This window comes from Lotus japonicus, chromosome 1 (assembly GCF_012489685.1).
Source record: "Lotus japonicus ecotype B-129 chromosome 1, LjGifu_v1.2".
In the NCBI taxonomy this organism is placed as follows: Eukaryota; Viridiplantae; Streptophyta; class Magnoliopsida; order Fabales; family Fabaceae; genus Lotus; species Lotus japonicus.
In genome coordinates, this window is record NC_080041.1 from 93,345,529 (window position 1) to 93,373,163 (window position 27,635).

The window sequence follows — 27,635 nt, forward strand, 5'->3', positions numbered from 1 at the left end:
GAAATATTTCAAAATTTGTGTTACTTTGATTACATTTATGAAAGAAAGTTTACGGATTAAAATAATAAAAATAAATTTAGAAATAAGAAAACATACATTTGAAAGTTTTTTCTTGAGATGAACCCTATAGCATATAGCAAAAGAGAGGGGATCAACATTGAGTTACCACCTGGGCACAACGCAATAAAAGAACATCATTTAATTACAACACCCTCCTTCCTTCGCGATCAGAGCCCCCACAGGACGACATCATCTCATATTCAGACTTTAAGACATCATCGAACCGGCAAACAACTAGAGAAATTTCTAGGACGAGTACCGCATCAGGAACATCTTCAAGATCTGAAACATCAACAGACATGTAACCATCAAGAATAATTTATGGGAAAAGATCAGAAAACATACATCTCAAGGCCGCCGCATAAACCCTTGAGATCCCGGACATCATCCTTTTTTCATTGTCAGAGAAAGCCACCATATGCTGAACCACCGCTAATAGGAGAACGACATCGCTCCCACCGTTCGAGGATGAAGATGCCCATCTATCACCGACGATAACTTAGCTCCGGGCTCCTCCTCTCTCTGACCAACACTAACCTTTTTTTTGATAAACGACCAGCACTAACTTGTTGCGGAAACCTCGCTAGAGCCACTAACAAGATCTAACCGCCCTAGACTTTTCTCTCCTCAACCCATATGTCTCTAACTCTTACCACTTAACCTATACTATGCTAATTAATCTCTTTTAATCCGTGTTTGAGATCAGAATTCATTCCCAAAGAAAAAAATGAACTGAAATTGGTTCCCTCCTCTATTCCTTTCTATGCAAACACGACACATCCCAGCCAGCCACCGAAATCTCACCAGCAGAACCATGAAACCAAAACGCATCCTTGCCCCTCCTCGTACCAGGTTCTCTGCTCCGACCAGTGTATCTGCTTCTTCTTCAACGCCCCATGTAGAATCCCAGCGTAACAAACCCAATCCTCCTCTGTTGCTTTCTGTAGCCGTTTCTCTCTTTCAGCGTGCCATTCAGGACCCTGATTCATTGCCCTCAGTATCAGCCTGCAACTCCCTCATAGATAATCTCCGAAAGGCAAGACACTATGATCTTCTCTTGTCCGTTTATTCTATGATGGTTGCCGCTTCTGTTTTGCCTGCTTTTACTTCCTTGAGTGCTTTGGTTGAAAGTTTTGTGAAGACCCACCAGCCAAATTTTGCGTTTGGGGTACTGGGTTTGATGATGAAGCGTGGTTTTGAGGTTAATGTGTATAACGCGAAGCTTGTGTTGAAGGGTTTTTGTCAAAGTGGTGACTATGACAGGGCCATGGTTTTGGTTTGCCAAATGAGGAGGAATTGTGTTTTGCCTGATGTCTTTAGTTACAATACCCTTATAAATGGACTTTGTAAAGCTAAGAGATTGGTAGAAGCTAGGGGTTTGTTTGAGGCCATGAAGGCCGGGGAGTGCCGGCCGAACTTGGTGACTTTTAGTGTTTTGATTAATTGTCTTTGTAAGAATGGGGCGGTTAAGGAGGGTTTGGATTTGTTCGAGGAGATGAAGAAGACTGGTTTGGATGCAGATGTGGTTGTGTATAGTGCTCTCATTAGTGCCTTTTGTAACAGTGGTGACATTGAGAGGGTTAAAGAACTCTTTAATGAGATGTTGGAAAAGAATGTTGCTCCCAATGTGGTTACTTATAGTTGTTTGATGCAAGGTCTTTGCAAGAAAGGGAAGTTGGAAGAAGCCTCCAAAATGTTGAATGATATGACGACCAGGGGAGTTCATCCTGATGTTGTTGCTTATACAATTTTAGCTGATGGGCTTGGCAAAAATGGGAGGGCATCCGATGCATTGAAAGTGTTGGACTTGATGGTACAAAAGGGGAAAGAGCCAAATGCTTTAACATACAATGTCATTGTTAATGGACTTTGTAAGGAAGGTCGGGTAGATGATGCGCTCGGGATTCTAGAAATGATGGTAAAGAAGGGGAGGAAACCTGATGTGTTTACCTACAGCACATTATTGAAAGGACTATGTGGCGTTGGCAAAATTGATGAGGCAATGGACCTTTGGAAGTTGTTGTTGAGCAAAGAATTCCATATGAAGCCTGATGTCTACACGTTTAATCTTCTAATCCAGGGACTTTGCAAGGAGCGGCGTCTTGATGATGCTGTAGGGATCTATTCTACCATGGTTAAAAGGGGGTTCCCTTGTAACATAGTAACTTACAATATTTTGATTCATGGTTATCTAAATGCTGGAAAGCTTACTAAGGCATTGGAACTATGGAAATCTGCAGTAGACTTGAAATTTTCCCCTAATTCAGTGACCTATAGTGTCATGATTAGTGGTCTTTGCAAAATGCAGATGCTTCGTTTCGCAAGAGGGCTTTTCGTTAAAAGAAGATATTCTAGGATTAGACCCACAGTAATTGATTACAATGCACTAATGGCATCGTTGTGTAGAGAAGGTAGTTTGAAGCAGGCTAGGGATTTGTTTCAAGAAATGAGAAATGTGAACTGTGATCCTGATGTTGTCTCCTTTAATATAATAATTGATGGAATCCTCAAAGGAGGAGATGTTGAATCTGCCAAGGAATTGCTATTAGGAATGCTTAACATGGATTTGGTCCCTGATGCTTTTACCTTTACTATATTAATAAATAGGTTCTTCAAGCTTGGGAAGTTGGATGAGGCTATGTCTCTCTATGAGAGAATGGTCTCTTGTGGCCATGTACCAGATGCTGTTCTGTTTGATTCTTTGCTAAAAGGCTATAGTGTGATCGGAGAGACAGAAAAAATCATTTCATTGCTTCAACAAATGGGTGACAAGGGTGTTGTTCTGAACTCAAGATTAACTTCTACCATCTTGGCTTGTCTTTGTAACATCACAGAAGATCTTGATATAAAGAAGATTCTCCCAAATTTTTCGCAACATACATCTAAAGGAGCAAACATTAAATGCAATGAACTATTGATGAGACTGAATAAGGTTCATCCAGAGCTTCAATTATTTGCTGCGGGATAGCTTTTGTTTTAAAAGAAGTGATGTCGTGGCACTTTTAAGTAAGTCTATATTGTCTTTCATTAAATAAACTATGTTCCATGCTTTATCTACTTTTATTGCATAGGTTAAATAGCCAGACTTATCAAGTTGGTTTGGTTTTATTTCAGTTGCTGTGTCTAATGCTAGCGCAGACTTGTTCAGTCTTGGTTTTGATCAGGTAAGACACTTCCTATCTGCTTTGTGCCTGCTTAGATCTGGGTTACTTTTCCATTCATTTCTCTAGTATATGAATGTTAGATAATTTTATCAATCCTATGGAGATGTCATTGTTACCTCCTCATGTATTGAAAAAGATCTTCCAAAGCGAGCCTTTATGTAAAGTAAAGGTGTATCCACCTTTAAATTGTTGTAGGTCTAGGTCCAAGTTACGATGTTCTCCAAATTAAATCAATGGTGGATTATTTGCTCACTTTGGAGACAATCCAATAGGAAACAAAGAAGAACAGTTCTAGAAATGAGTATTATTCCACTAAAGAGGAGCTCAAAGTTCTTGCAAGAAGAGAAAAAAAAGACTCACCCCATCCTAGAGCCTAGGTCTCTAACTATTCTCAATGGTTTCCTTAATCCCTACTCTCCTCTCAGCATACGAATTTGGCCACGCCTCTAGTGAGCAGCTCCCTACACTACCTTCTTTCTCCTTGATTAAACTATCCAAGTCTTGGGTCCGCTTGGACCATGGTCTCTTTGGCTTCACTAACATTAGAACTCAGCTCGGCTCTATCATTACCAATAAGAGCCTTGTCCTCAAAAGGGTAAATTTGGAAATTGGCAGTGGATGATGAAGTGAACTCATCCTCCCAAGTAGTGTCATAAACAGATCTATTTTTCCCCTTAACCAGATATTGCTTATAAGCTCCCCCATGTCTAATCACATCTTTGCTCGACAGAACTGTTTAAGGTTCATCGCTGTCATCCAACTCAGCTTCTTTGTCCTTCCGATAAAGAAGCTTATGTTGTGCCTGTTCCAACAGCCTTCTTCAATTGTGAAATCTGGAAAAACAGGATGGATTAGGGAATTTGAACATTGTTGTCAAGATCGCTTCTTAATCATAAGATTGCACCATCATGGTCAGGTGGCTTCTCTGATCTAAATCGCAACCTCAGTTAAATTGCAGTTGGATCAGCGATCTTAAGCTTGAGATTGTGAGTTTTGAGCACTAGTTGTCTTGGTAAGACCGTAAGAATTATCATGCTATACTTACTCTCGTTGATCATGACATTTCTTTCTGGGTGTTGGTGCAATTAGGCATTTTTTTTTTTTTCTTTTTGTTCCATTGAGTTTTCAGAAAATATGTTAGAACTGGTACCAAACAGAACAGAGAAACCGAACTAGTCTGGCTCTGGCCTAACCAAACAGTTTCGCACCCTCCCTTAGGAAAGCAGAAATGCACCCCCCTTTAGGAAAAGCAGAGTTGCAAGTTAAGAGATAACTAGATAAGGAAAACTGGAAACGTTTATTAGAAATATCGCTCTTGAGAAGAATTACAAACTGGACACCAATAGCAGCCACCAAATCCTAATTCTCCTAAAAACTCCCGAATAGAGGTACAGCCAACTTATTTATACTAAACCAAATAACCTAATAAAATATAATAGTAAAATATAGTATCTAATGCTGACTGGATAAATTAAACTAATAAAAATATAAAATCCTAATTCTATTTGGCTAGGTTTTCAGCACACCACCTTGTGCTGTTTGGCTAGGGTTCAGCACAACCCCATCCCTATCTTGGTGCCTCACATAGACCTTAGTTATAGGAGGTTTAGGTCTAAGCCTGTCAAATTATTGAATAGAAGTATACATAACTGTGTAGCCAGTGTTTGTTCTGAGTGGATTGCTCTCATGTTTATGGTCTCTCTTACAAGTGTTTCAAATGAATTACCTTTTTAAGTGTGCAAGAGGGTGGGCAGTATTGCTAGTGTCACATGTGTAATGGTTTGTTGATATTCCACAAAGTCATTAATATATTGTGTATTATTTGATCTGATATCAAATTTTGTGATAGTAAATTTTGTTCGGAAATTTGATTCTCATCTTGAGGCCAAGTCAAATTTCTCTCATGCCAATGAAACTTATGCTAATGGTCTTTATCCTAGGAGTGTTGAAATGCCCTCTGACATAGCTGAAAATGGAGAAGATTGCGAAGGAATAGAGCCGTGAATATGTTTTTCTTATCGTTCTAGTGTTGTAGGAGTATTTTGATTAGCATGGAACTGGAGGGAATTGGATTGCTCTTCCTTAGAACGATGGTAAAATCACATCATCTGATAGGACACCGATCCTATCTACAGGGAGAATATTATAGAAGAAATGAAATGCATTAATCACTGAATGGAAATCAAGGAAATAACCAGAGCTAAGCTCGCAGCTATGGACGAATCTCCATGCCCACGGCTTAGGCCAAAAAATTAACAAGCTAACATAATGCCCACATGAACTATCCCTCCACTAACATAAACATACATTCTCTTTTCTCTAACTAACTATTTTTTCCCTCCTTTACTATTTTTGGTTTGGGTCAGTCTTTTGAGTCAAATGACCCACGATACCGCCTCCCTTAAAAGTTTCTTTGTCCTCAAGGCAGAATCATAGAAGTCAGGATATTGCCCACGAACTCACGAAGCACACCTTCTGCAACCCAAGTTGCTTCTACAGTAGGTTATACATCCACAAAATCAACCGCTCATGGATGCTCTTTCCCCAATAGATGTTGGTTCGAGGAGCTAGATTTGCTTCTGGTTCCATTGGAATAGGCTCCTCTACCTCTAATCCATGAGGAACATCATGTCTTACAACATGACTGCCAATCGCCTTTTTATTTTGAGAAGCATGGAACACTGGATGTATCTGGAATGTTTCTAGCAGCATCAAATTGTCAAGTTGCTGCATATTTCAATATATTGACGTGACAATATAAATTATAGAAAAGCACATCACACATTGGTCAAGGTTCATTAGTTTGGCCTAGTATGTTACTTTTGAACTCTGCATATAATGAACCTTTACCTAAAGAGTTTCTCTCAAACATGCTGGTTGCTAAATAGCTACGGAAGCAAAGGGAAGACTAAGTTGGAACCTATCAAATTATATATAGAGAGATATATAAAAAATATGTGTGGCATGAGATTGATTAAATTTTGAGTCATTTTGATTGATTTTAAACTCTAGTATTTCAATAGAGAAATTGGTGCAATGGATATAATAGATACAAGTCTCTTAACTTAATACCATTCATAGCATGTTGACCAAAATAAACATTGTTTGTGGTATGAAGAATAAACATTTCTATAGAGTAATGCAATGGCTATTTGGGTACATGAATCTTGTAAAAAAATTGGATCTGCTGTTTCTAGCAGCAAGCATGCAGGTTGTCCACAATCCTTGCAGCTGCAAAAAATGGCAAGCATATAAAGGTTAAAAAAAACTGAGATGTCATTTCACTTTGCATCAAGTTTGTGCTGTTGTTATTTTACTTTGTGACCATGTAGTGGTCCAGCCATCCCACTGTCATCAATTGGAAAGAAGCTTAATTTTTTTGATTTTAGTAGAGACAAGAATGATAACAGTTTATTGTCCTTAACATATCATCAGATTTTTCCGACAACTCTTGGCATTATTTAGCATTCTATCAGATGGCTCTCTCTATTTCGGCTCATTGCTGCACTTGGTAGAACACTAGTTGTTTCTATTTCACTAAGTACCTTGTCATTGCAAGTGGTATTTGTGCTAGGAAATTTTACTGTGGCCAAAGGCAAGTCACTTATGACTTCTTAATTTTGCATACACCTTTTAGCTTAACATGTTATTTACAAACAACAAAGACAAATTTGTATGAAACCAGTGTTAGTTACTTATATTACATGAACTTTAAACATTGTAAAATATCCTTTGCAACCAAATACAGACTCTAGAATTGATGCACCTACATTTGGAAAACTACTTCTCATCTAGAGGTTTACATTATGAAGATTATTGGTATTGGATCTGCATTGGTTTTTGCTTGGGTTTTCTCTTCTCTTTAACCTTCTTTTCTTTACTGCATTGACATATTTGAATCGCATGTTATATATTCTTTTAATTTTCAAGGCCTCTGATCGATTAAACTTTTCACTGTTGGTAACCATTTTAATGTTAGACCAAAATTTCAGATTTAGGAGATTCAGAAGCGGTCATTGCGGATGGAGGTCACAAGAAGAATGAAAGTCCATTATCTTGACAACCTTTAAATTGTCATCAATTGTAGGAGGAGAGCAGTCACACCATGGAAACGAGAAGAGACGAGGAGGAAAATGAATGTGTGAGAAAACAGCGGTTGAAATTGTGGAACAACAAGGAAATAGGGATTTACTAAAGGGAGGCAAGTTCGTACCAGAGGTGGGGAGGAGGATGACGTCAGGCTCAAAGGAGGCACGTGAGGGTTTTTTGGAATTTGTTAATCTTAGCCATTAATCTTAATCCAAGGGTTAGAAATTGCCCCTCTCACTCTCGCATAAAAAACCTCCCTTTCACTAGATATGCTCCCTATACATAAGATGATGACTTTGATATATGATTAGGTCTAAATAGATCATATAGATGTGGAAAAAGTTGCGGAGTGAGTTGGGTTCACTATCTCGGGGCCATCACTGTTCTTGGACGAGGAAGACAATAATTTCTGTAGCCTTTAAGCTAACATTGGTAGCAGGTATACATTATTAGAACATTTTTATGCACTGTAGAGTATAGATATATAGCTACACCCACCAGTGATTTTGCTTCAACAATTTTTTTTGGCTCATCCTGACTTGCAATTAAATCTGAAATCATTTATCCAGACCAAGATTATTCACATGGACATTCTTTTACCCCTTTTCCTTCAATCAAGGACGAATTTCTCTGGTGAAATTCATTAAAGGGTGTAAACATAATAACTATGAATTTTGACTACCATTTGTCATTATCTAGAATCTGTCTTGTTTGGAAAGCTGATCTTCCACTTGGATGCCAAGTTTAGATCTAGCGACATCACCCACTCAGATGTTTGACTGATGAAGACATTTATTTATTTTCCTTCACAATATTGCAGGTATTCAATGATAGCTGCTCAGTGGCCAGAAAGGACTGACAATGATATCAAGATCTACTGGAACGCCAAACTAAAGAAGAAGCTCATGGATTTGTTTCCTGCATCTTATTAGATGAAACAAACTTATCGGTCTCTCCTCAAAACCCACTATTTCCTTCTCATTATAGAGACTATTGCAGCCCAACAGAAACCATGTCTTCAAGTGGCCTTGGACCGGTCTCCGATCCTTCAAGTGTTTAGACGGGCACAAGATGCAATATTTTGAAGTGAAGGACGTTGCAGTTTGATAGGTTGCTGTGTGAACAGTACCTGGGTTGCTTTAATTTAAATTAAGTCAGTTATGGACAGTTTGTGTTAGTTATTAGTTACTACTTACTAGTTGTGGGTAGTTTTATGATTACAGCAGTTAGGTAATTGCTATGGTTTGAACTTAAATTTAAATTATACAGGAGTAGTTATAAATAAGAGTTGTATCTTCTGTTAGGATTCATTCAGAAGTTGTGAGTTTAATGGGGAGAGACTGGACTCTCGAAATTCCAGAATCTACTTGAGAAAGACTGGCTCTCGAACACGAATGTTGTATACTTATTCTATAAATAAATTCTGTTCTTATCACAGTTCATATGATAGAAGCTGTAGTCAGGTACATTGAGTGCCTTTTCTGTATTGGAACCAATTCTCAACCAAATTACCTATTTAATTTCCAGATCTAGGGTTTGTTTTTCAGATCCACATCCACCGAATTGTGAACCTCAACCTCAACCACTTGTTCATCATGCCTGGACGACCTCTTCAGCCTCAGCCTCGGCTTTGTTGCAATTTGTGTTTAGCTGTGTTTCAGACAAACTCAGATTTAGGAAGACATTGTGTTAGAACACATCCTGATCTTTATCGAATCATCGATTCCTCGGACCGAGCTCCTCAACCTGCTCCTCCAAATTCTCAACCTCAACCTCCGCCTCCATCTAAGGAAAGCATCCGAAGTTGAAGTCAACAATCAGGTCCACCACTTTATTAATGCTAATTGATCACCCAAACTTTCTGTATCATAATTCCACACCTCATAGTTGCTACTATTATACTTGCAAACTGACGTCTTTGTTGAGAATACATGCATTCTAAGTTCTAACACTAGGTACTTGTAACCTCCAGTTTGGGTGGCAGGAAAAATATTTTGATTTTGTATTTAATCTAAGAATGAAAACATGATTATTGAGGATATACCATAGGAGACATAATAGAAGGAAAATAATGTCCAAATCAATTGCTATTTGTCCACCATAATTGAATTCAACTCTTACATCAGGACTTACACAGCTTAATAACCCTTTTACATGATTGAGCTGACAATCTACCTAGGAAAATGTTCTAGGAACTACCTTTGCATTCTCAAATTTACCTTAGAAACAAATTTTAACTAGTACATTTTAGTCTACTTTTATATGGGGAGTGGATTCTTTTATGCTCTTCCTTTTGTCATTTGATGGGTTGGTCTTGCTCTTCCTTCACTCTTGACTTCAACAAATGGGGCTTGAGCTTGTTTAAATCTGATAGCCTAACTGGTTTCAGGAAGAATTCTTCAGCTCCCTCCTCTAGGCATCTGATACAAACAATAGTAAAGTCAAATTTCAATTTAATCATGTGATGCCGCTTTAATATGTATCTGTCATTTTCAAAATAATGACTTTGATTTTGGATTGGGTTATAGGATGAAATTTCCTTACCTGTTGATCCTTGATGGAACATTCTCTGAGGACATAATTACAACTGGTATGTCTTTAAGAGATTTAGTTTCCTGCAAATCAATAAACTTATATTATTTTTTTAACAACAAACTGGAGGAGATTAAACAAGCAATAGGATATTATGATGGCAATGAACATTTTGGTTTGTGATTTGTTATATTGGGAATTAGAATTTTGGGAATAATCCCAATTCAGAGTTCAGAAATGAGTTTTTGTTTTGTTTGAACATTGACATAGATCGGTGCCCACTAGGGTGGACCATTTTATTTTTGGTCCACCGGTGCACCAGGGATATATTAGACTTTACACCAAGGGAACTTCAGACTTTATCCCTTTTCTCCCTCTTCCTCCCACTTCCCTCACCCTACTTTCACAGTCCTTCCTCATTACCTTTATTGTTTTCAATTTCAATTGTCTAACATGAACACAACAAACAAAATCAGAAGGGTGTATGGAAGATGGATTTGTGCGTTAAAACTGTATTGATTCAATTGAAACGTGGAGGAGCTTTGATTTTTTGGATTCAATTGGACACAACACACACTACTAATTAAATATTTATCGTTCTTTGAATTGTGATGTTGGTCTCTTGGAAATTCAATCCATGAACGCTTCTTCTCTCGCCCAAACATAGAAAACTCAGAAAATGAGACCCAAAAAATCAAAAGCTAGCATAACACAGATCTATCAACTTCTTCTCTTAAAAAACCAAAATCAAAAGTGCACACATATCGACAAAAATCAAAAGCTCACACAGATCTATCTTCCATCTTCTCTTCTGATTATTTTTCTTCTTTCATCTTCTTCTCTTTGCTAGCACAGATCAAAAGCTAACACAACACAGATCTACCACCGTCTTTTCTCTTATTCATGTTTCTGAGTTTTTGAGTTTCAGCTTTCTTGGTGATGCATTGTCTTTATTTTTTGTGGGTTTCAACTAAAAAAAATCAATATTTCTTCTCTCTTGTTGTTTCTGGGTTTTTGGGTTTCATTTTTCTTGCTAATGTCTTGTCTTTGTTTTTCAACTAAAAAAGATTCAATTTTTCTTCTTTGGTTTATGATTCTGGGTTTTGTAATAGGAAGTGTTGCAAAGAGGGGATGGGGGTGAGGAAGGAAAAGGATGCTGGAGAGGGAAACGTCGGCGTTGGCGAGGTTGATGGTAATGATGTGGCCAGCGATGGAGCAAGACGCCGGAGCTGGGAGAAGAAGAGCTTGTAAGAGGAGGGCAGAGGGAATATGAACGCAGGTTATGCAGCTCTTCCCACCAGGATAAGTGCCAACAACAATGAACTCACCCAATTGATTTTCTTTGTAAGGGATATCAAATTATATTTTTACCCTTTAATCATCCAACCAATCCGTCCGATTAAAGAATATTCTTATATTCCAAGATCCAACGGTGATTAATGATGGTCCACCGATTGACCAAAAAATAAGTTGTCCACCCTAGTGGGCACCACATAGATCCTCTCTTTTTCAAATTGTTTCCTAAATAGAAAACCAAAATCAAATCCATAGTGCATAATTTGATAATTATTGCAGAATTTAATGAAATTGAAGCTAGAGTACTGTTCAAATAATTTTGAAATAAGCCTCTTCTAACGGCATTGAAAAATATTCTGAAAGCTCACCTTGATTTTTCTCAGCAGATCATAGCCAGTCATTCCTGGCATACAGTAATCTGTTATGATCAGGTTTACATCTACATCCTGCATCTGTAATTGAATCAAAGTTTAGCACACGAGTGAGTATCCAGTAACAAGTTTTAACCCCTAAGTGTAGCAAGAGAGTTGGACCTGATGAATTTCTGAAGCAACATTAGTGTCAAAATTCCTCAACTCATCTTCAACCAAACCAAGAAATTTTAAAGCCTTACTGGCAGAGTCCACTGTAGTAACTGTGATTTCAACACAAATTCCCCAGAAGATATTATTTTTCAAATTTACTAATCCAAATCCCAACTTCAGAAAAATGATAGAAATTCATTAGTAGATATCACAAGAAAAACGTTGTGTATGCACTGTTTGAGTATCTAATACGATTACTGAAATAACATAATGACTACACAAGCAATATACTCATGTTCTCGTCATCACATATAATAAAAATCAAATTAAAAGAAAAGAAAAAACTAGAGAAGAAAAGTACCATGAAAGGAAGATCTTTTTAGGAGTCTCTCAATCAACATTCTATCAATAAGACTGTCATCAACAGCCAAAACATGGAACGGGGTCTGTGCAGCCATTACAATAACTTGGAAGATGATGATATGTGCAAGCCACAACAAGGAAGAGGGATATATAGAAGACTCTGAGGGATAGATGAAGGTAATGAATCAGAATGTGTCATTTTAAATTGGAGCCTATGATACATAATCCTCATAGGAAATCTGGCAGTTTGGAATGTGGTATCCCGCAGATTGATTTCATCAGAATCTGCAGGATCTTCAAGGTTGGTTTTTGAATTGAAGAATGAGGGAAGAAATGAGGGAAGAAGGGGTTGGTGTTCTACCAAATTTAAAATTTCCATTTTTTCATTATTATTTTAATTCACCCTTTATAGCGAATAATAATAATCTCTATTCTGTTTACTCAAAAAAAAAAATAATCTCTATTCTGTTCATGCATGTGCACGTCCTTCTTTGTGCTTTGCACTTAACCCAACTTACTAGCAAGTACTATATGATACCTTTGCATTTTTGTGACTTGCCCCCTTTGACTAAATTTTAACAACTGTTTTGACAAAACCACCCATGACGAAAGTTTTAAAGGAATACAACCCGTTGCATGAGCTCGATAATGTCATGTGAAAATTTCCATATTTTCTTATATTAAAATTGTGTTTATCTTTCTTTGTTTACTAAAAAAATAAGTGAGACTTTTTAAATATTTCTAAAAAAAGAAATAGATACAATATTTCACTTATTTTCTTTTTTTTTTGGTACATCGGAAAATAATTTCACTTATTCTCTAAGTCACATGTGACAATTTACACACTCCTCTAAATTCTAAACATACCCCTCATTTTTATTTTTTTATTATTTATAGAATGTCTTATGTTTTTATTCATATGATTGCTTTCTTCCTTTGTATTATTCTTTTTGTGGTTAATTACTTGACGCATATTTAATAATTGATGAAAATATATTGTAGATGGTGAAATTTAAATAACATGAACAATTTATAATTCTTTTAAATTTAAATTATATATGCTTAGTTCCAACTTCCAAGTATGACCATGTTGTCCCCGAATGATAGCTCAAGTGGTAAGAGTTAAGGGACATATGAGTTGAGAGGGAAAAGTCCAAAGATCAATTTATAAGGGTGCATTTTATCTTTCTAATGTAAAAAAAAAAGCATGACCATGTTATTTTATCTACGTCAAAATCAGCATTTTTTCCTTCCTTTAGCATGTCGTTGACTTTCTGGCTCTTGGTCTCTTTTCCCCTCTTTTTATTCTTTTCAGGGATCAATCTGAAAAATTAATTAAATGAAACAGGACAATATAGAAATGACTTATTAAATAATTGCAATATTTCATTAGTTGATTTTTCGGTGCAAATCATGTGACAGCTTACAATGGACAAAAATTAAACTATTCTCAAAAATAATTTTTCATTCTAATATTGGGTCCCTCTAACATTATTATGTTATTTGAAAGCTATTGATTGTTTTCTCTAAGTTAATTATTGGAGATATGATATGCGATATCTTCAGCAGTGGAAAGGCATAAGGACTAGGGTTAGGGTATATTTCAGAACAATTTGATAATAACAACAAAGTGTTAAATAAGATTTTGGTCCTGTATGATACACCGAGTTTGAAAATGGTTACTCTTCGGAGTAAAGTTTGAACATAGTCTTATTATTTGAGAAACTACCTGATTTTGGTCTATATTAGTGGTGGTGGTCTGGGGAGCTTTGCCACCAACTCACTAATTAGCATAACTCCGACAAGATCGCTGAAATCATGTGACAATTACACGTAGGATCGGTGAAACCATGTGGCATAGGTCGCCAAACTACCACCTCCGGTAAGGAACTAAAATTAGATAGTTTATCAAATAGTAGGAACTGAGCTCAAACTTTACTACAAGAAGGATATCATTTTCAAACTTAGCCTATTATACAGAGACCTAAACCTTATATAATGATTGTTTCTCTTTATTATCTAATCTACTACTTCTTATTCTCCCACTACTGTAGCTAAAAGACATCCAATCAGCTTGCGCCACCTGTCTTTCTTTTTCTTTAGTTTTCGTTTTTAATTTTTTTTTTTTAACTGGAATGTGGGATACGACGTCGTTTCCCACGCCAGTACTCTTCCTCCCCAATCCCCATCTCTAATCGCGTGTTTCATCTCCCTTTCTACCCATTCCACTGTACATTCATCATCTTCTTTTGCCTTGACTTCTCCTTCCCTGCTTTCTTTTTCTCCACTTTCATCCAAACCCTAGCTGTGTTTCCGTGTTTATGTTGTTCTTTCCACCCACTTCTCACCAATCCATCAATTTTGTCATTTCGATTGATCTGATGAGGCCTTTCTTTCCGTCGTGGGTTCCTGTTCATTCGTCATTCCCTCTCCTCAGTAGCCGAATTTTTAGGGTTGAATGCATCTACAAAGGTCGATTATGTGGTCAAATTGTCAGTATCAATCCAAATCTCCATTAATTTCTTTAGATTTTTGCATTATGATTACCTACATCTACTAGAGTTGTGGTCCTATCAGTTCAGTTTCAAATTTTGGCTATAAATACCCCATGCTGTGAACTCCCATTCAACACAATTCCATATCCCAATTTTCAGATTCCTATTCGTTCTGTTTGAAATTTGAAATCTCCTCTATTTCCACTGATTTCACTAATCTGTTTTATTTCTCCATTTTCTGCACAGATGAACTCCATTTGAAACTTATGCCCCGGTAGAGAAGCATGGAAGATAAGAGCAAGGGTTATTAGGAAGTGGGAGATGGCACCAACGGTTGAACCTTCTAAACTAGATGCTTTGCTACTTGTCTTGATTGATGCTGAGGTAATTTTCTCTCTTTATTTGTTTTTAACTGGTTGAAAGGCTTAAATGGAATGTTGGAATTTTACAATGTCAATGAGCTTGAAATCATGGCTGCTGCAGAACATTTTATGTCAACAGATATTGAATGGGATCTAACTAGAAGGTATATTAGTACTGGTACAGCAAATAAAGGCAGAAATTTGTGGCTTAATATTGTGTAAAATCAGTCTAAAATGGCATTTGCCTTAGAAGTGTTGGATTTTTGTTACCTATGAATACTGAATCTTGACTTATTATTTATGAGAAATTTATATTGATTACCCTTTTTATACTACAGGTATGTTGCAACTGTTGTGACTTCAGTTCATGAAATGGAAAATGGTTTCAACATATGGTCTTTCAATGGCAAGCATCTTTATCGTATATTGCAGGATCACTTCTTTCAATTAGCTTATAGAAGAAAACATATTGAAGGCAAGAAATAAAGATCCAAATTAATTTCATTAGCATGATGGTTGTTTCCTATTCATTTTTTCCCATTTTTCAATGTAATTATATTAAGGTGCAAATGAGAACTGTCGGTGCTCAGATAAATAGTCACATAACTTTTTATGTACTTTTCCAACTGATATGTGAGGAGTTAAGTTAGAGAGTTGATCCAAGTATCTCTACTTTATCTATGTTGTGCTGTCAAAGCATGGTTCCTTATATGCAAATAGGTACTTTCCTCAAGAATATATAATTTCTATATAATTGAAAATCTTTCTTTTATTTGCAGGTTCCAGAAGCATCAATTTTCTTTATAGAATATATGAGAAAGGTTCTAGCTGTTTGGTTTAGAAATCTTACAATATAAAGACAGAACCAATGGGAAGAGTTAGATAGTGATGGAATAATAGACTTAATAGATTATAGATGTTTTAACTGTACTTAACATTGTATGTGTTTGGTGTATTGCTTTTTAGATAAAAAATTCTTATTCCTTTAAGATAATTTAATATACCTATGTTTCTTTCCTATTCTTTATATGAGTAGTTTGAATGTGTCTCTGCTTAGCACACTTAGGAACTAAGAAAAACCTTATTAAAGGAAGAGAAGTTGTGAAGCACGGCACCGGGTGCGGGTACGCCTTGGGTGTGCTCCGGTGCGCACCGAAAATCTCTGGGTACGTCGCGGGCAATTGGGTGCGTCGGCGGTGCGTCAGCGGTGCGGCCGCTGAGTACTTCAGTGTAAAAAATTGATTTTTTTACTAATTAAATAATTCAAAAATATTTTCCCACAAATAGTAAGTTAGTATACTTGATGTTGCTTCTCTTTCCCTTGATGAACCAGATTTGGAGGCCGTTCTTTTCACTGAAGAAGGGAATAATGAGACTAACACTGTTGGAGTTTGAATGCTTTGATGTTGGTTGATGAACAATCTATCATTTTGATTATTTGTTGTGATGTTGAACAATCTTATGTCTCTTGAATGTTATTTTAATTTGTATTGGACCTCACTTAGTGAGATAAGACTTTTGTTGTTGTTGATGTTGAACAATCTTATGTCTCTTGAATGTTATTTTAATTGGTGTTATTGTCTCTTGTTTAAAGCTCTATGTTAGGGGTTGTTTATGAGCTATTTCTCATTTTGTGCTATTGTCTATGTTAGAGGTTTGATATAGCCTATATTTTCTATTTTTACTTCACTATATACATAAATATACATATATCTACATTAACGTACCCGCACCTAGAATTTTTTGAAATTGCCGTACCACGTACCCGGTACCGCACCCGTACCGGGTACCGTACCGGTACCCGTGCATCCTAGAAGAGAAGTTTATTGTAGGCTAAACTTCTCTGATGCAGTGCAGTGGAATCTAACTTTTGGCTTTTTTCTTACCCAAGTAGCAATATGATTTTGTTATCGATTAATTCTTAAATACCAGTGAAAGAGTTGAGATAAATTTATATGCGTGAAGTCATATTAGTATTTGATACTGCAATAAATAAATTGAATTAAACGGACTAAATTTTTTGTGTTTCAGATTGTGAAGACACTAAGTGTGCTGCAGTGAAGGTTGTATTAAGACCACCAAAGGCAAATAAGAAGGCACTCAAGAAAAAGACATGTACTTTCCAACAGCTCTAGGTAAGACCTGAGAGTAAAGGAGCTGAAGAGAATCAGTTTTTTGATAGCCATCTTGCTCCAATTTACAGAACTTAACAGGTTATTGCATTGTCCCACTTAATGTTAGCACCTTTGAATTTAGTAATTTTGAACTATGATTTTTGTTGTTTCTATCAATGTAATGTGATTTAACTAATTTGATATCCTTAAATATAGCAATTTTTATGATTCTGTTTTCATCTTAATTAATATGTCATACTCATTTTGTTGCTAAAGTAGAAATGAGAAAGAGGAGCATGATAAAAAAGCATTAAAGCCTACAATGACAAAAAAATGATTAGTCACTCTGTTTCTCTCTGCATTTCTTTACTGTTTATCAGCGCTTGCATTTGCAAATTCTGTGTTTAATGAATTTTGTTCTATAAAATTTGGTTCACTCAACTCTTAAGAAGTCTAAAATACTGTTGACTTGAATCATAAGAGAATGCATATTATTTACTTCGATATTATCTGAAGTGAAGACTCATCTATGTTGGTCTCACATCCACAATTGGTTGGACTTGTGACAAAAGTTTACCAATTTACACTTTTGATTCCTTTGATGAAAGTTGTTAATGCCGCAATGGTTTGTTTTTCTGTAAACCCACACTTGCAGGTTATGGTTGCAAGTCATAGTGAGAAAAAATGTGCAGAAGGCATTGGTGCACTGAATTTTTTAGGACAACTTGATGACAGGCCCCAAAATGGGGGATGGCTTGCAACATGGCTCATCTTAGGTTTCTTCTTAACCCCTAGAAATTAATTTCATATATTTAAGGTTGAACTTAGGGGCTAATTTGGCTCCAACAGCACACATACATTTTAGGAATCAAGATATAAGTAGTCTTTATTGAGATGTTCAGCATTTATGTGTCATGATTTTTTCACACCTCAATACTATTTACACCTTATATTTATCTCTCTTCTTTTCTCATCACAATTCTCATTTGCTCTCATTTCTTTTTCCTTTTCATTCTTACTTACAATTTTAGCAAGTACGGAAACATTTTTATCTCCTACTTATGTATTAGATAAACTATTTAAAATGTGAAACTTTCTTAGTAATGTGTGTCTAGACTCTAGACTAATCATGATATCACCGTCACCTTCCCAGCATCAACACCTGAGAGAGTTTCAGTTTAATTTAGAAAGATGTGGTCTAGACTATATATAAATGGAATCCTTCCTTTTGGCCCTCTTTCCATAATTTTTGTGTTTAGAAAAGGATTCTTCTATGCAATCTGTTACTATCTTATGCTGGGTCTCAAATGGTTTATTATGTATAGCTTATATTCCAACTACAACTAAAGTTTCTATCATTGGCATTCCTTCTCCAACTACTTGGAAACCTCACCCTTCATCCTTATCCTCTTAGCTGGATAGTCCAAATTTTCTACACTTGGAGTTGATTCTCTTAATACAGTATTGTCATGTATGTGAATTCCCGCGGCCTTTTTTCCTTCATTTTATGCCATTTATTTGAGATGGGTTTCCTGGGTCTTATGTTTCTTTTTCCTCCCTCTTCTAAGTTTTCATCTCCCTTTCTAAGTTTAACTTTTCCTATCTTATTTTTTGTATGTTTTGACATTTGAATGTTCTCTTTCCACCATTGCACTGTGAGAGATGCGTTCATCTTGCATGGAAACTATTTTGGTTTTCTTAATAATTTTCAGTTTTCGGAATTTTGGTCAGGAAGAAGAGTTATTGAAGAATAAGCACCTGGAGGAGGTATCTGGTATGGAGAATAAGCAACCTTACCCAAGACCAACTCCATTATGTTCATTGGGAGAAAGTTGCGGCTGGTAGGCCCGCCTCCTTTATATTTCTTGGAGTTCATATTGTTTGGCTGTCTATATTTTCTTTACCGGTTTTTCCTGATTTTCAAAAGGGGTTGAAACTCATATTATGTGTTTGTTCTCTTTCACATCATCGTAGTGAATAATTATGTTCCACTTGGTATGATGAAGTACATTAGTCCCAAGATAGAGGCTTAGATGTAGGGTTTTCATTGAGTACCCTTTAATCCCATGAATTCACAAGATACTGTTAGGAAAATTTGTTGGGATCTTGCAATCAAAACAGTATAGTAGTAAAGGCTGATCTGATTTTAGGCATTATCATCGATGTTTACGTTGTTTATCATATGCTTTTATGTTATATATCTCAGTCTAATTCTGAAGTTTGATTTATTTTGAATTGTGCTATTTGCAACCTTCTTCTTTTCTTGCTCTTTCTTTTAATCTTATCAAAAATATCTTTGGATGATGCACTCAAGTGGTTAATTATATGCTTAAATTGAAATTGAGTTTCCATACTTTGATTTCCTGGCTACAATTGTTCTATTTTTCTCTTTAATGAATGTTTGTTTTGCTTTGTTGCACTTTGGCGACAAATTATTATGTAACTTCTACTAACAACTTCTACCTAATATCCGGCTTTACTATCTTGACTTATTAGGTGTTTGTGGAATAAAGAGAGAAAATAAAATTGTGTAAGGTTACAGATTGAAGATTAGAAAGCTATTTAATCCATGTAGGAGAAGACTTTAGTTGTTGTATTTTACTTGATAATGCTTATCTATTGTATTCAAAATATACTAAACTTTACATAATTTCTTCTGCCATGTTTCAAATTTCCTTACAAGGCTTATTATATAGAGTTTCTCCAAAAAGCTACCCCGATGCATACATAATGCACACCACACTGAACTAACTAACAATCTCTTCCGTGGTTTCCTTATAAAAATACAAAGTTCAGATCATTCCTTTGAGATAGCATCAATTATATCACCGTTTGACAGGCTTTTTGCCTTGATGAACTTCAAGGATTCCAGTTCGCATCAATAAAATTGTCTCACTATTCTCCTCTTATTTATAAGGTAAGCTTAATACTGCTAGATGTTAGCATTGTTGGATTCCAGTTCTTATGTTTTAGTTTTTACCATTGATCAATGCTTTTATAAGTTCGAAGTAAGGTACTCAACTCAAACTGTTAAATTTGAGCCTTTGAAATGACAAGTAATTTACTAGGACAATCCTAACAACACAGCTAGAGCTAATTCTGTTCGATTTTTTGACTCCTATTTCATGTCTTATGGCTAATTAGAAATAGGTGATGAATAAATGGATGGACATCAACTGTGTGCAGAACCTTCTCTAAGCCTCAATGCTCAGGAGGTTTTAGGTAAGTTTACTTCTTTTTCTTTCTTCCCCTCCCCCCCCCCAATGTTAATGTCTATCTGCATAAACTCTTCTATTTAGATTTATCATGGTGGTTAGAGAGAATTAATACAATAAGAACAAGTAGTGGATGCGAGTTGCTACTTCTCAGTTTGACTTTTACCAATTTCATATAACTTGTCGTGTGTTTGTTTTGTATTGTTTGCATAGATTATACTTTGATCTTCCTTTTATTAGTTGTCAAGTTAAAAATGTGGGAATGGTTGAGAGCCAGAAGCTGCCACTTCACACATGCTACCTATGAATGGTTCAATGAACCAATCCTCTGCCTACTCGATTATTAGATGGAAGGAATTTTTAAGTTTACTGGTTCTGTTAATTTGTACCGATACACTTGCAATACTTTGACTCTTTGTCAAATTATTGAATCTCTTTTTGTAAAGGGTTTGGGGGTACCCTTTTACCCCCTTGAATGTATCATTGCTTATAAAAAACAATCTTTGTTGCTCAAGCTGGATAATGGTTGGGTTCCCAGCTTTTAGTGCCTCATTGTACGAAGCTAGGAATATTTGCCTTTGACTTGCTAGGTGTGGATATTATGAGAAAACCAAAAAGACAAACGAGATGGAATTTGAGGATTGTGTCACTTTTGTGTGCTGCTTAATTGGATGTTATGATTCACGAGATGTAGCTTGGTTGTTGTCTTCTTTGTATGTTAGATATGTTAATCTATTCAATATGGAGTGGTAAAGAAACATATGGTATTCATTATTTTACTTAATGAGAAGAGGTAGTGAAGTTCATTGCCTCAAGTATGTGAATTCAATTTTTGAATGACAGTCACATAATATGAGGGCAGGAGTACTCTAATTTATCAGTTTAATAATTCCAATATACTTCAATTCATTTTAGCATTCTAAGACGAGACGAATAAGCAAGTACAACTGCGGTTCACATCCAAAGATAGTAGAGAAAATAACAACTAAGTAAAAAATGTGACTGAAAAATATCCATTTACTGTTTGACAAATTAGTTTTTAGATTTTAACAATATAAAAACAGAAAATTTTATTTGATAGAAATTCTTATGGAAAATTAGTTGTAAAAGACAATTATTTAATAAATATAAAGAATGTTTTTGTTTTAAATTTTAATTTTTTCAATCTCCTAAAATATCTCATCTAATCAGTTTTTAGGATAATTTTTTATTTTTTAAATTTAAAATAATAGATGATAATAATCTAATCCTTCTTTTATACTGTATTTTTTATTTCTTATCTACTTTATTTGTTTTATCTCTTATTATTTTTTTTATAAAAATTTACATCTAAGTGATGAAATATTATCTTGCTATACTTCCTTTCAATAATGATCTTTCCAAAAAGATTCTCCTGTTTCACAATTTTCACTTACCAATGCTTCTAAGAACTAATTAATTAAATCTATTATTATCATTTTTGGATTTTATAAATATAAACTAAGTTTTAAAAAAATACTATTATTAGTAATGTTTGGTAGCTTTTTCATTTTTTTATCTGATATCAGTTATGTGGTGGATTGAACTTAGAAGCTATTACATAGTTTTTTTGCCGAACACCGGCGAACATAGGACGCAATGAAGACATCGGCGAACAAGATGTTACCCAGAACATTGTCTTCAAGGAAGTTTTTCAAAGGATTTACAACAATTATGTGTATGATTTATCTAATTTCGTGCTCTTTTGTGGGGTACTATTTCAATTGAACAACATTTGAGCAACATCCATTACATACTTATTTGTACCTCTTTATATAAGTTATTATCACATTTTTACAGTAAAGATTTGCGCTAAAGAACACGTCGACAGGGGGTCAAAAATACATCATCGAATTCTGAATAATTGTAATTAATAGTGGAGTTCGTGAAAAATTATGCGTGCATCGCACGGACAAACGGGTATAATACTAGTTAATATAATTCTCCTTTTACGTTTTGAAATATATATATAAGTGGTGTCCTAGCTAGTGTCTTGTTTTTGAGATTTTAACGATTACTGGTGTCATGTTGTGGACGGTGTCCGTGTTTCATATAGATTGGTACTCTTCAACAGCTATGTTGCCACATTAGCTGATGCGACGCTTCGGCTGGTTTATTAGCCGCTAAGATTTTTGGGTGCAAATTACCTAACCATAATTCATCCAAGAGTCGATCTAGTAGTCCGGCCATCAATCTATTTCAATCACTTTTTGAAACATTGCCGAAGTAACTCACTGAGATCTCAGCTGGCCCGTCCACGTGCTAATTGAATTGCCTCATATAGTTTGTCATTGCAGACAATGGCCAAATGGTCCCCTTCTCCAGCTTTTTATGAAGAAACAAGGACCACAATATCTATGAAGTTAACCATCTCATCCATAAATAGTTCCTTCAGAAGTTAGGTTCAGCTTGCAATTGGCTTACAAATTTTCATTACCTCATGTTGAATTTGGAATGACATTTTCACGCTTCATATGATCTCAGAGTTGTATTTTTCAGGTTTGAAAGTGGTGGCATTTAAATATTTAATTTGTACGTATATATGTTTAAGTTGTTGTTGGGCTGTTGCACTTTAATTATAACATGCATGTATTGTCACTGCGTTGTTTACAGATATTAAAACTGCGGCTATTCATGGATATGGAAATGTATGTCACACCTGCATCATCACCTACCTTTTGTACCTGTTTGAGAGCTAATTTTTTTTTATAAACTCCGCAATTTGCTGTGAGTGTCACTAAAATTGTGTGGTTATGGATCTCTATTGATATTAAAATCTACATGTTCAATTCTTTTTGTCTCTATCTCTTATCTCGTACTTTTCATTACCACATCACATATTACATTCATTACTTTTTCTCTTCATTTTCCTCTTTTTGGTGTCTACACCTTTTGGCGGCCGTCTATCAAACATTTTCCTACACCATTATATATGCATGCAAAAGTACACCCAACTTCTTTACCCTTTCACTACCTTCTCTCCTAAGTACTAAACCAACATATATGCCATGTCGTTTTTCAAAATTAGTTGCAACCACAATTGAATGCCCTTATAGATAGATTATATTCCTATCCACCGTGAAAATGCTAGAGCTTTTAGGAGCTGGTGATTTCTCTAATGTGACAAATTATATTGTAAAAAAATTAACACAGCCAGAAGCTACAATTTGTATATATCTGAATAACAAAGTATATATCATGAACTTTTTATGTTTGATCTTCAACACACAATCAGTTTTTTATTCCTATCATAAGTAATTCCAATTTCCAAGCATTTTGGAAACACATTCCACTTAATCAATTAAAAGGTGAAACTACTTAGCCTCTCTGCTTCAAGCTTTTTCCTTCTTAGATGGAACACTCCCATCAGTTCCTGCAAGCATGGCATACTTGTCCTTCCTTGTTAAGTTGGTGCACTCAAATCCCAGAGCTCCTGCAATAACCTTTTGAATGTAATTCGCAACTTCAATGGCCGATTTCCCTCCAGTGCAAGTGAGCTCTTTCGGAAGCTGGTTCAAGAAAGTGATCTCATATGTTGGCATGGGATTCATAAACACAAAATAAGGGTCCAGCAATTTATGGCCGCGAGCCGTTGTTCCGTAAAACACGCTTTGTTTCGTGTTAATCGCGACCGGGACAATCCTATCGGTTAGCTCAGCGAAAAGCGCGCTGAACCTCAAGAGGAATGGCTCTCTGCAAGTTGTGCCTTCAGGGCAAATCACCAAGTCCCCTTCTTCAAGCAACCTCCTAATGTTGGCTGCATCTTTCTCTCTGTCCCTTGACAATGCCACAGCTTTGATTGGTGAAATTATTTCACTGAATTTGCTGATACTATATGTGACACAGCTAATTTTTCTTCCTAGTGCAACTGCTGTAACAACTGGGTCTAAAACTGTCCTATGGTTACAAACAAAAAGAACCCCCTTTTGACCTTTCTTTGGGGGTGGTGGAGGGGTACCCTTCACAGTGACTCTGATTCCCAAGAGCTTGTAGTTGTACCATGCAATCTTTTCTGGCAAAGGGATGTTAAGGTAGACCCTTAAAATAGAGAGCATGATACTAATTGGCAGCCATAGGAAGGTCAAAAGTGCAGCTAGAGGAGTTGGCCTTTGAGCAAACCTACCCTCATGAAAAATAACTTGGCTTAGAAGCTTGTTTCTTGGTAGTGCCTCACATTTAATCCTTGGTACAATATATGCTTCCTGCATGGTAAAATTCAGTTAATGGCTTCTCAAAAGGATTGTGCTTTTTAATTAAATGATGATAAGCTATGCAGAGACACATGTTTTACACCTTTGCATATCTTTTACATGTATATGCTTAAAAACAACAAAATAATATGGCTAGGATTTTATGTTCAAAGTGGTTTAAACATGAGAAGTTCATGTTGAAATCTTCATTGTGTCAAATGTATCTCATTCTCCATTCAACCAATCAAATTTAACGAGCCCACTCATCATGTATTTCTTTAATTAACATGACAAGATTGTTAGTGTAAGAAAAGTTAGGGCATGAGTTCAACTGTAGCCTTTAATTTGGAGATTGAATTCAGTGTCCACATGATTTATAGTAATTAGTGTTTAAAAGTAGCTGAGTTCTAATTCAACTCGGTACAATATCTAATTTCAAGATCAGTGTCTCAATTTTTTTTTATCTAATTAATAAAATTTTGTCGTGTTAATTAGAAAACACACGAGTGGCACAATTATAAACATACACGTTAATTTTTAATAGATACATGTCAATATTTTATTTTTCAAATAGAGAATGAGACGATACACAATTTAGGTTACAAGATTTCAATCTTCCGAGAGGCATATGTTTTACACCATTACATACGGATATGATGATTGAAAGACAAATAAACAGTTGCGACACCCTAGACATATATACTGTTACTACAAGACCACCACAAGTATATGTCTGTGTGTCGCCACTGTTTGTTTATATGTCTACAGATATATATATTTTCACATTGCATATCTTTTACATGAGAAAAAACAAATGCCTTGGATTTTATGTCCAAAGTGGGTTAAACATGAGAAGTTGATCGAAATTTACAGCCTTCAATTCTAAAAACTGAATTCGGTGTGTGCACGATTTATAATAACTAGTATCTAAAAGTAGTTAATGGTTATTATGCATGAGAGAGAAGAAAGAACTCAAATGCAGAGCAATGAGTCAATGACAGCTCAATGTCTATCCATTAATGGAGTATGGAACGTGAGGGACCATTTGCGCGTTGATGGTAGTAAGTAAAATGAAAATAAAAAGAAGGAACAAAACAAACAAGAAGAGGGGTTTACTTGTGCCGCGAGTGAATAGGGACACACAAACACAGGTGATAACAACATATCATGGCATGGTCATTAACACTCGCACCAAACATGAATTCAATGCTAAAAATATTCAACTTTATTACTTTTATTAAAAAAAAAACTACTATAGCTTCATTGAGCTAAGAAACAGTCCACAAAATGTTCAAAGTTGGCAACCTCATCCGGAAATAGAAAGTGAAACAAAGGTAAATGGAAACATTGAGTTAATCTAATCATAGAGTAATCATATTCATGTATATTTCCTTTACTCAAGGTACAACCTTATTATTATGGATTTGCGACATATTAATTGTATTAGTAGATGGTAACAAAGAGTTATCAAAACACAATAAGTTGTTTTCTTAAACGAATGTATCTCCACATTCGATGGTGGTGAGAGTAGTGATTCGGCTCAGTAGCTTTCAGCACGGTTCTTTTTATTCACTAGAGTTGAGATTTAATTCCTCAATCAATTGCTTAATGGATGAAGTGTCTATGAACCGCTATACCAACCGAGTAAGTTGTTAAGAATGAAAACACAAATTGCTATCACAGCTAAAAATGTTCAATATTTAAAGCTACAAACAAAATGAGATCATATATAATAACATTCTTGTGAAAGAAAGATAAATCATACTGACCTTGCAAATTGACATGAAGTCATGATCAGTTTCACTGTCCCCTAGTCCCAAATCAGGTAAGTTAGACTGAAATTCTTTGACAAGAGCTTCTTTCTTGTGCTCCCCAACTAGCAATCCAGGTTCCTTAGCAAACCCAGTTGCTCTCCCTGATTTTGTTGCATCAAGTTCTGTCCCAAGCACCTTATCAGCCCCCAAGAAGGACTTAGCAAAAGGCTCCACCATCAACCTCGGGCTAGTGGTGACAATGCAACGCTTGCCGAAAGAGTTGAACACTCTCCATGTCTCCGGATGCACGTCCTCCGCGTAGAACTTTGGCAGCACCGATGCTGTCACCATCTCAACATCCTTGATCTTCAAACCGGCGAATGTGATGAAGATCAAGGTTTTGACGGCCGCGGTTTCAGAGATGAAAAGGCAGGTGAAGTACACAAAAGGGACAGATGCTAAGAGGAGGAGTCCTCTTAGATAGCTACCAGCTTCAATAGCAACAAGCATGTAGTAAGGGAAGGCGCTTGGAGACACGAGAAGGGTGCCATCAAAGTCTGAGGCCACGGTTTGGTTTGATCTTTCTTCTGTGCTGCATTTTGAGATTGGTTTGAAATGGCCAAAGGCTCCCATGACCATGGCTCTTAAAACAGAAGCTCAGGAGAAAATGTTACGAGGAGCAAGGGGGAAGAGGGGGATTTTAAAAGGGGAAGGAGAGAGAACACATAGTGATGTCTTTGAACTTTTATTGAACATGTACTATAAATAGCAACAAGCTTTCTACACACCCTAGTTTCACTTTCACTTACACGTTGAAACAAATAGGAATACTGAGAAATATAATGGAATAAAAGAGAAAATTGGTGAAATTGTAAAAATATATTAAAAGAGAAAGTGAGGTTTAAATGAACCATTATCCAATAAATAATTACTATGAGCTATAGGGCTATACTTTCAAATTAGGGACAAAGATGTTTTTAGTCTTAAACAATAAGGGTAATGGTTATACTTTCAAATTAGGGACAACGATGTTTTTAGTCTTATACAATAAGGGTAAATTAGATTTAGTCCTTTCAAAAATATTTGATACTTTTTGATCGAAATTATTGAAATACATGAAGTTATTCCATGTGGTACACCATGAGTGGCAAATTGGGAGTGGGGAACTGGGGGGTGCGGCTCACGGTGGAGCGGTAATAGGCCGGTGGTGCGGCAGGCAGAAGAACGACAATGGAAAGGCAGCTCACGGCGGAGCCACGATGGGGCGGAAGTTCGGCTCATAGATGAAAGACAATCGGGCGGCAGCTCGTGGCGGAGTGTGATTGGGGGATGCAACATGCGGTGGAGGGGTAATGGAGCAGCGATGTGGATGAGAGATCGGATGGCGGAGGTGGAGGGAGGCAGATCTGGTGACCGAGGTATATGGAGGGGATAAGGGTGGCAGAAGATAAAGGAGGGG

The 27,635-nt window shown here is 36.1% G+C and overlaps 3 protein-coding genes across 6 annotated transcripts; 1 reads left to right on the forward strand and 2 right to left on the reverse strand.

Moving 5' to 3' along the window:
• Positions 1–782: 782 nt before the first annotated feature.
• Positions 783–8,755, forward strand: LOC130727916 (pentatricopeptide repeat-containing protein At4g28010-like). Of its 4 annotated transcripts, XM_057579212.1 has the most exons (5): positions 783–3,066; positions 3,175–3,224; positions 7,217–7,530; positions 7,625–7,752; positions 8,134–8,755. In XM_057579212.1, exon 1 carries the CDS (start codon positions 824–826, stop codon positions 3,026–3,028), a length of 2,205 nt encoding a protein of 734 aa, XP_057435195.1. In that variant the 5' UTR covers positions 783–823; the 3' UTR covers positions 3,029–3,066; positions 3,175–3,224; positions 7,217–7,530; positions 7,625–7,752; positions 8,134–8,755. The 4 variants fall into 4 exon arrangements, with proteins under 4 accessions (XP_057435195.1, XP_057435194.1, XP_057435193.1 ...); XM_057579211.1 differs by having other exon boundaries at positions 7,204–7,752; XM_057579210.1 differs by having other exon boundaries at positions 7,217–7,752.
• A 630-nt stretch (positions 8,756–9,385) lies between these two features.
• On the reverse strand, positions 9,386–12,374 carry LOC130727917 (two-component response regulator ORR10-like). Its single transcript, XM_057579214.1, has 5 exons — positions 12,027–12,374; positions 11,675–11,775; positions 11,510–11,593; positions 9,858–9,928; positions 9,386–9,733 (listed from the first exon to the last, which is right to left on the reverse strand). The coding sequence occupies exons 1-5, from the start codon at positions 12,121–12,123 to the stop codon at positions 9,610–9,612; spliced, it is 477 nt and encodes a 158-aa protein (XP_057435197.1). The 5' UTR covers positions 12,124–12,374; the 3' UTR covers positions 9,386–9,609.
• An 11,032-nt stretch (positions 12,375–23,406) lies between these two features.
• Positions 23,407–26,914, reverse strand: LOC130727918 (glycerol-3-phosphate 2-O-acyltransferase 6-like). The gene is made up of 2 exons (XM_057579215.1): positions 26,192–26,914; positions 23,407–24,434 (listed from the first exon to the last, which is right to left on the reverse strand). Exons 1-2 carry the CDS (start codon positions 26,813–26,815, stop codon positions 23,565–23,567), a joined length of 1,494 nt encoding a protein of 497 aa, XP_057435198.1. The 5' UTR covers positions 26,816–26,914; the 3' UTR covers positions 23,407–23,564.
• Between the last annotated feature and the right edge of the window lie 721 nt (positions 26,915–27,635).

What these genes read in the sequence shown, in the direction of transcription:
- LOC130727916 (XM_057579211.1), top strand. Translation starts at nt 824, where the DNA reads ATGCAAACACGACACATCCCAGCCAGCCACCGAAATCTCACCAGCAGA.
- LOC130727917 (XM_057579214.1), bottom strand. Translation starts at nt 12,123, where the DNA reads ATGGCTGCACAGACCCCGTTCCATGTTTTGGCTGTTGATGACAGTCTT. An exon ending in AAAAAGATCTTCCTTTCATG is followed by an intron (nt 11,776 to 12,026) that starts GTACTTTTCTTC and finishes TTGAAATCACAG; the next exon opens with TTACTACAGTGGACTCTGCC. An exon ending in GTTCCATCAAGGATCAACAG is followed by an intron (nt 9,734 to 9,857) that starts GTAAGGAAATTT and finishes TGTTTGTATCAG; the next exon opens with ATGCCTAGAGGAGGGAGCTG.
- LOC130727918 (XM_057579215.1), bottom strand. Translation starts at nt 26,815, where the DNA reads ATGGTCATGGGAGCCTTTGGCCATTTCAAACCAATCTCAAAATGCAGC. An exon ending in ACTTCATGTCAATTTGCAAG is followed by an intron (nt 24,435 to 26,191) that starts GTCAGTATGATT and finishes TTTACCATGCAG; the next exon opens with GAAGCATATATTGTACCAAG.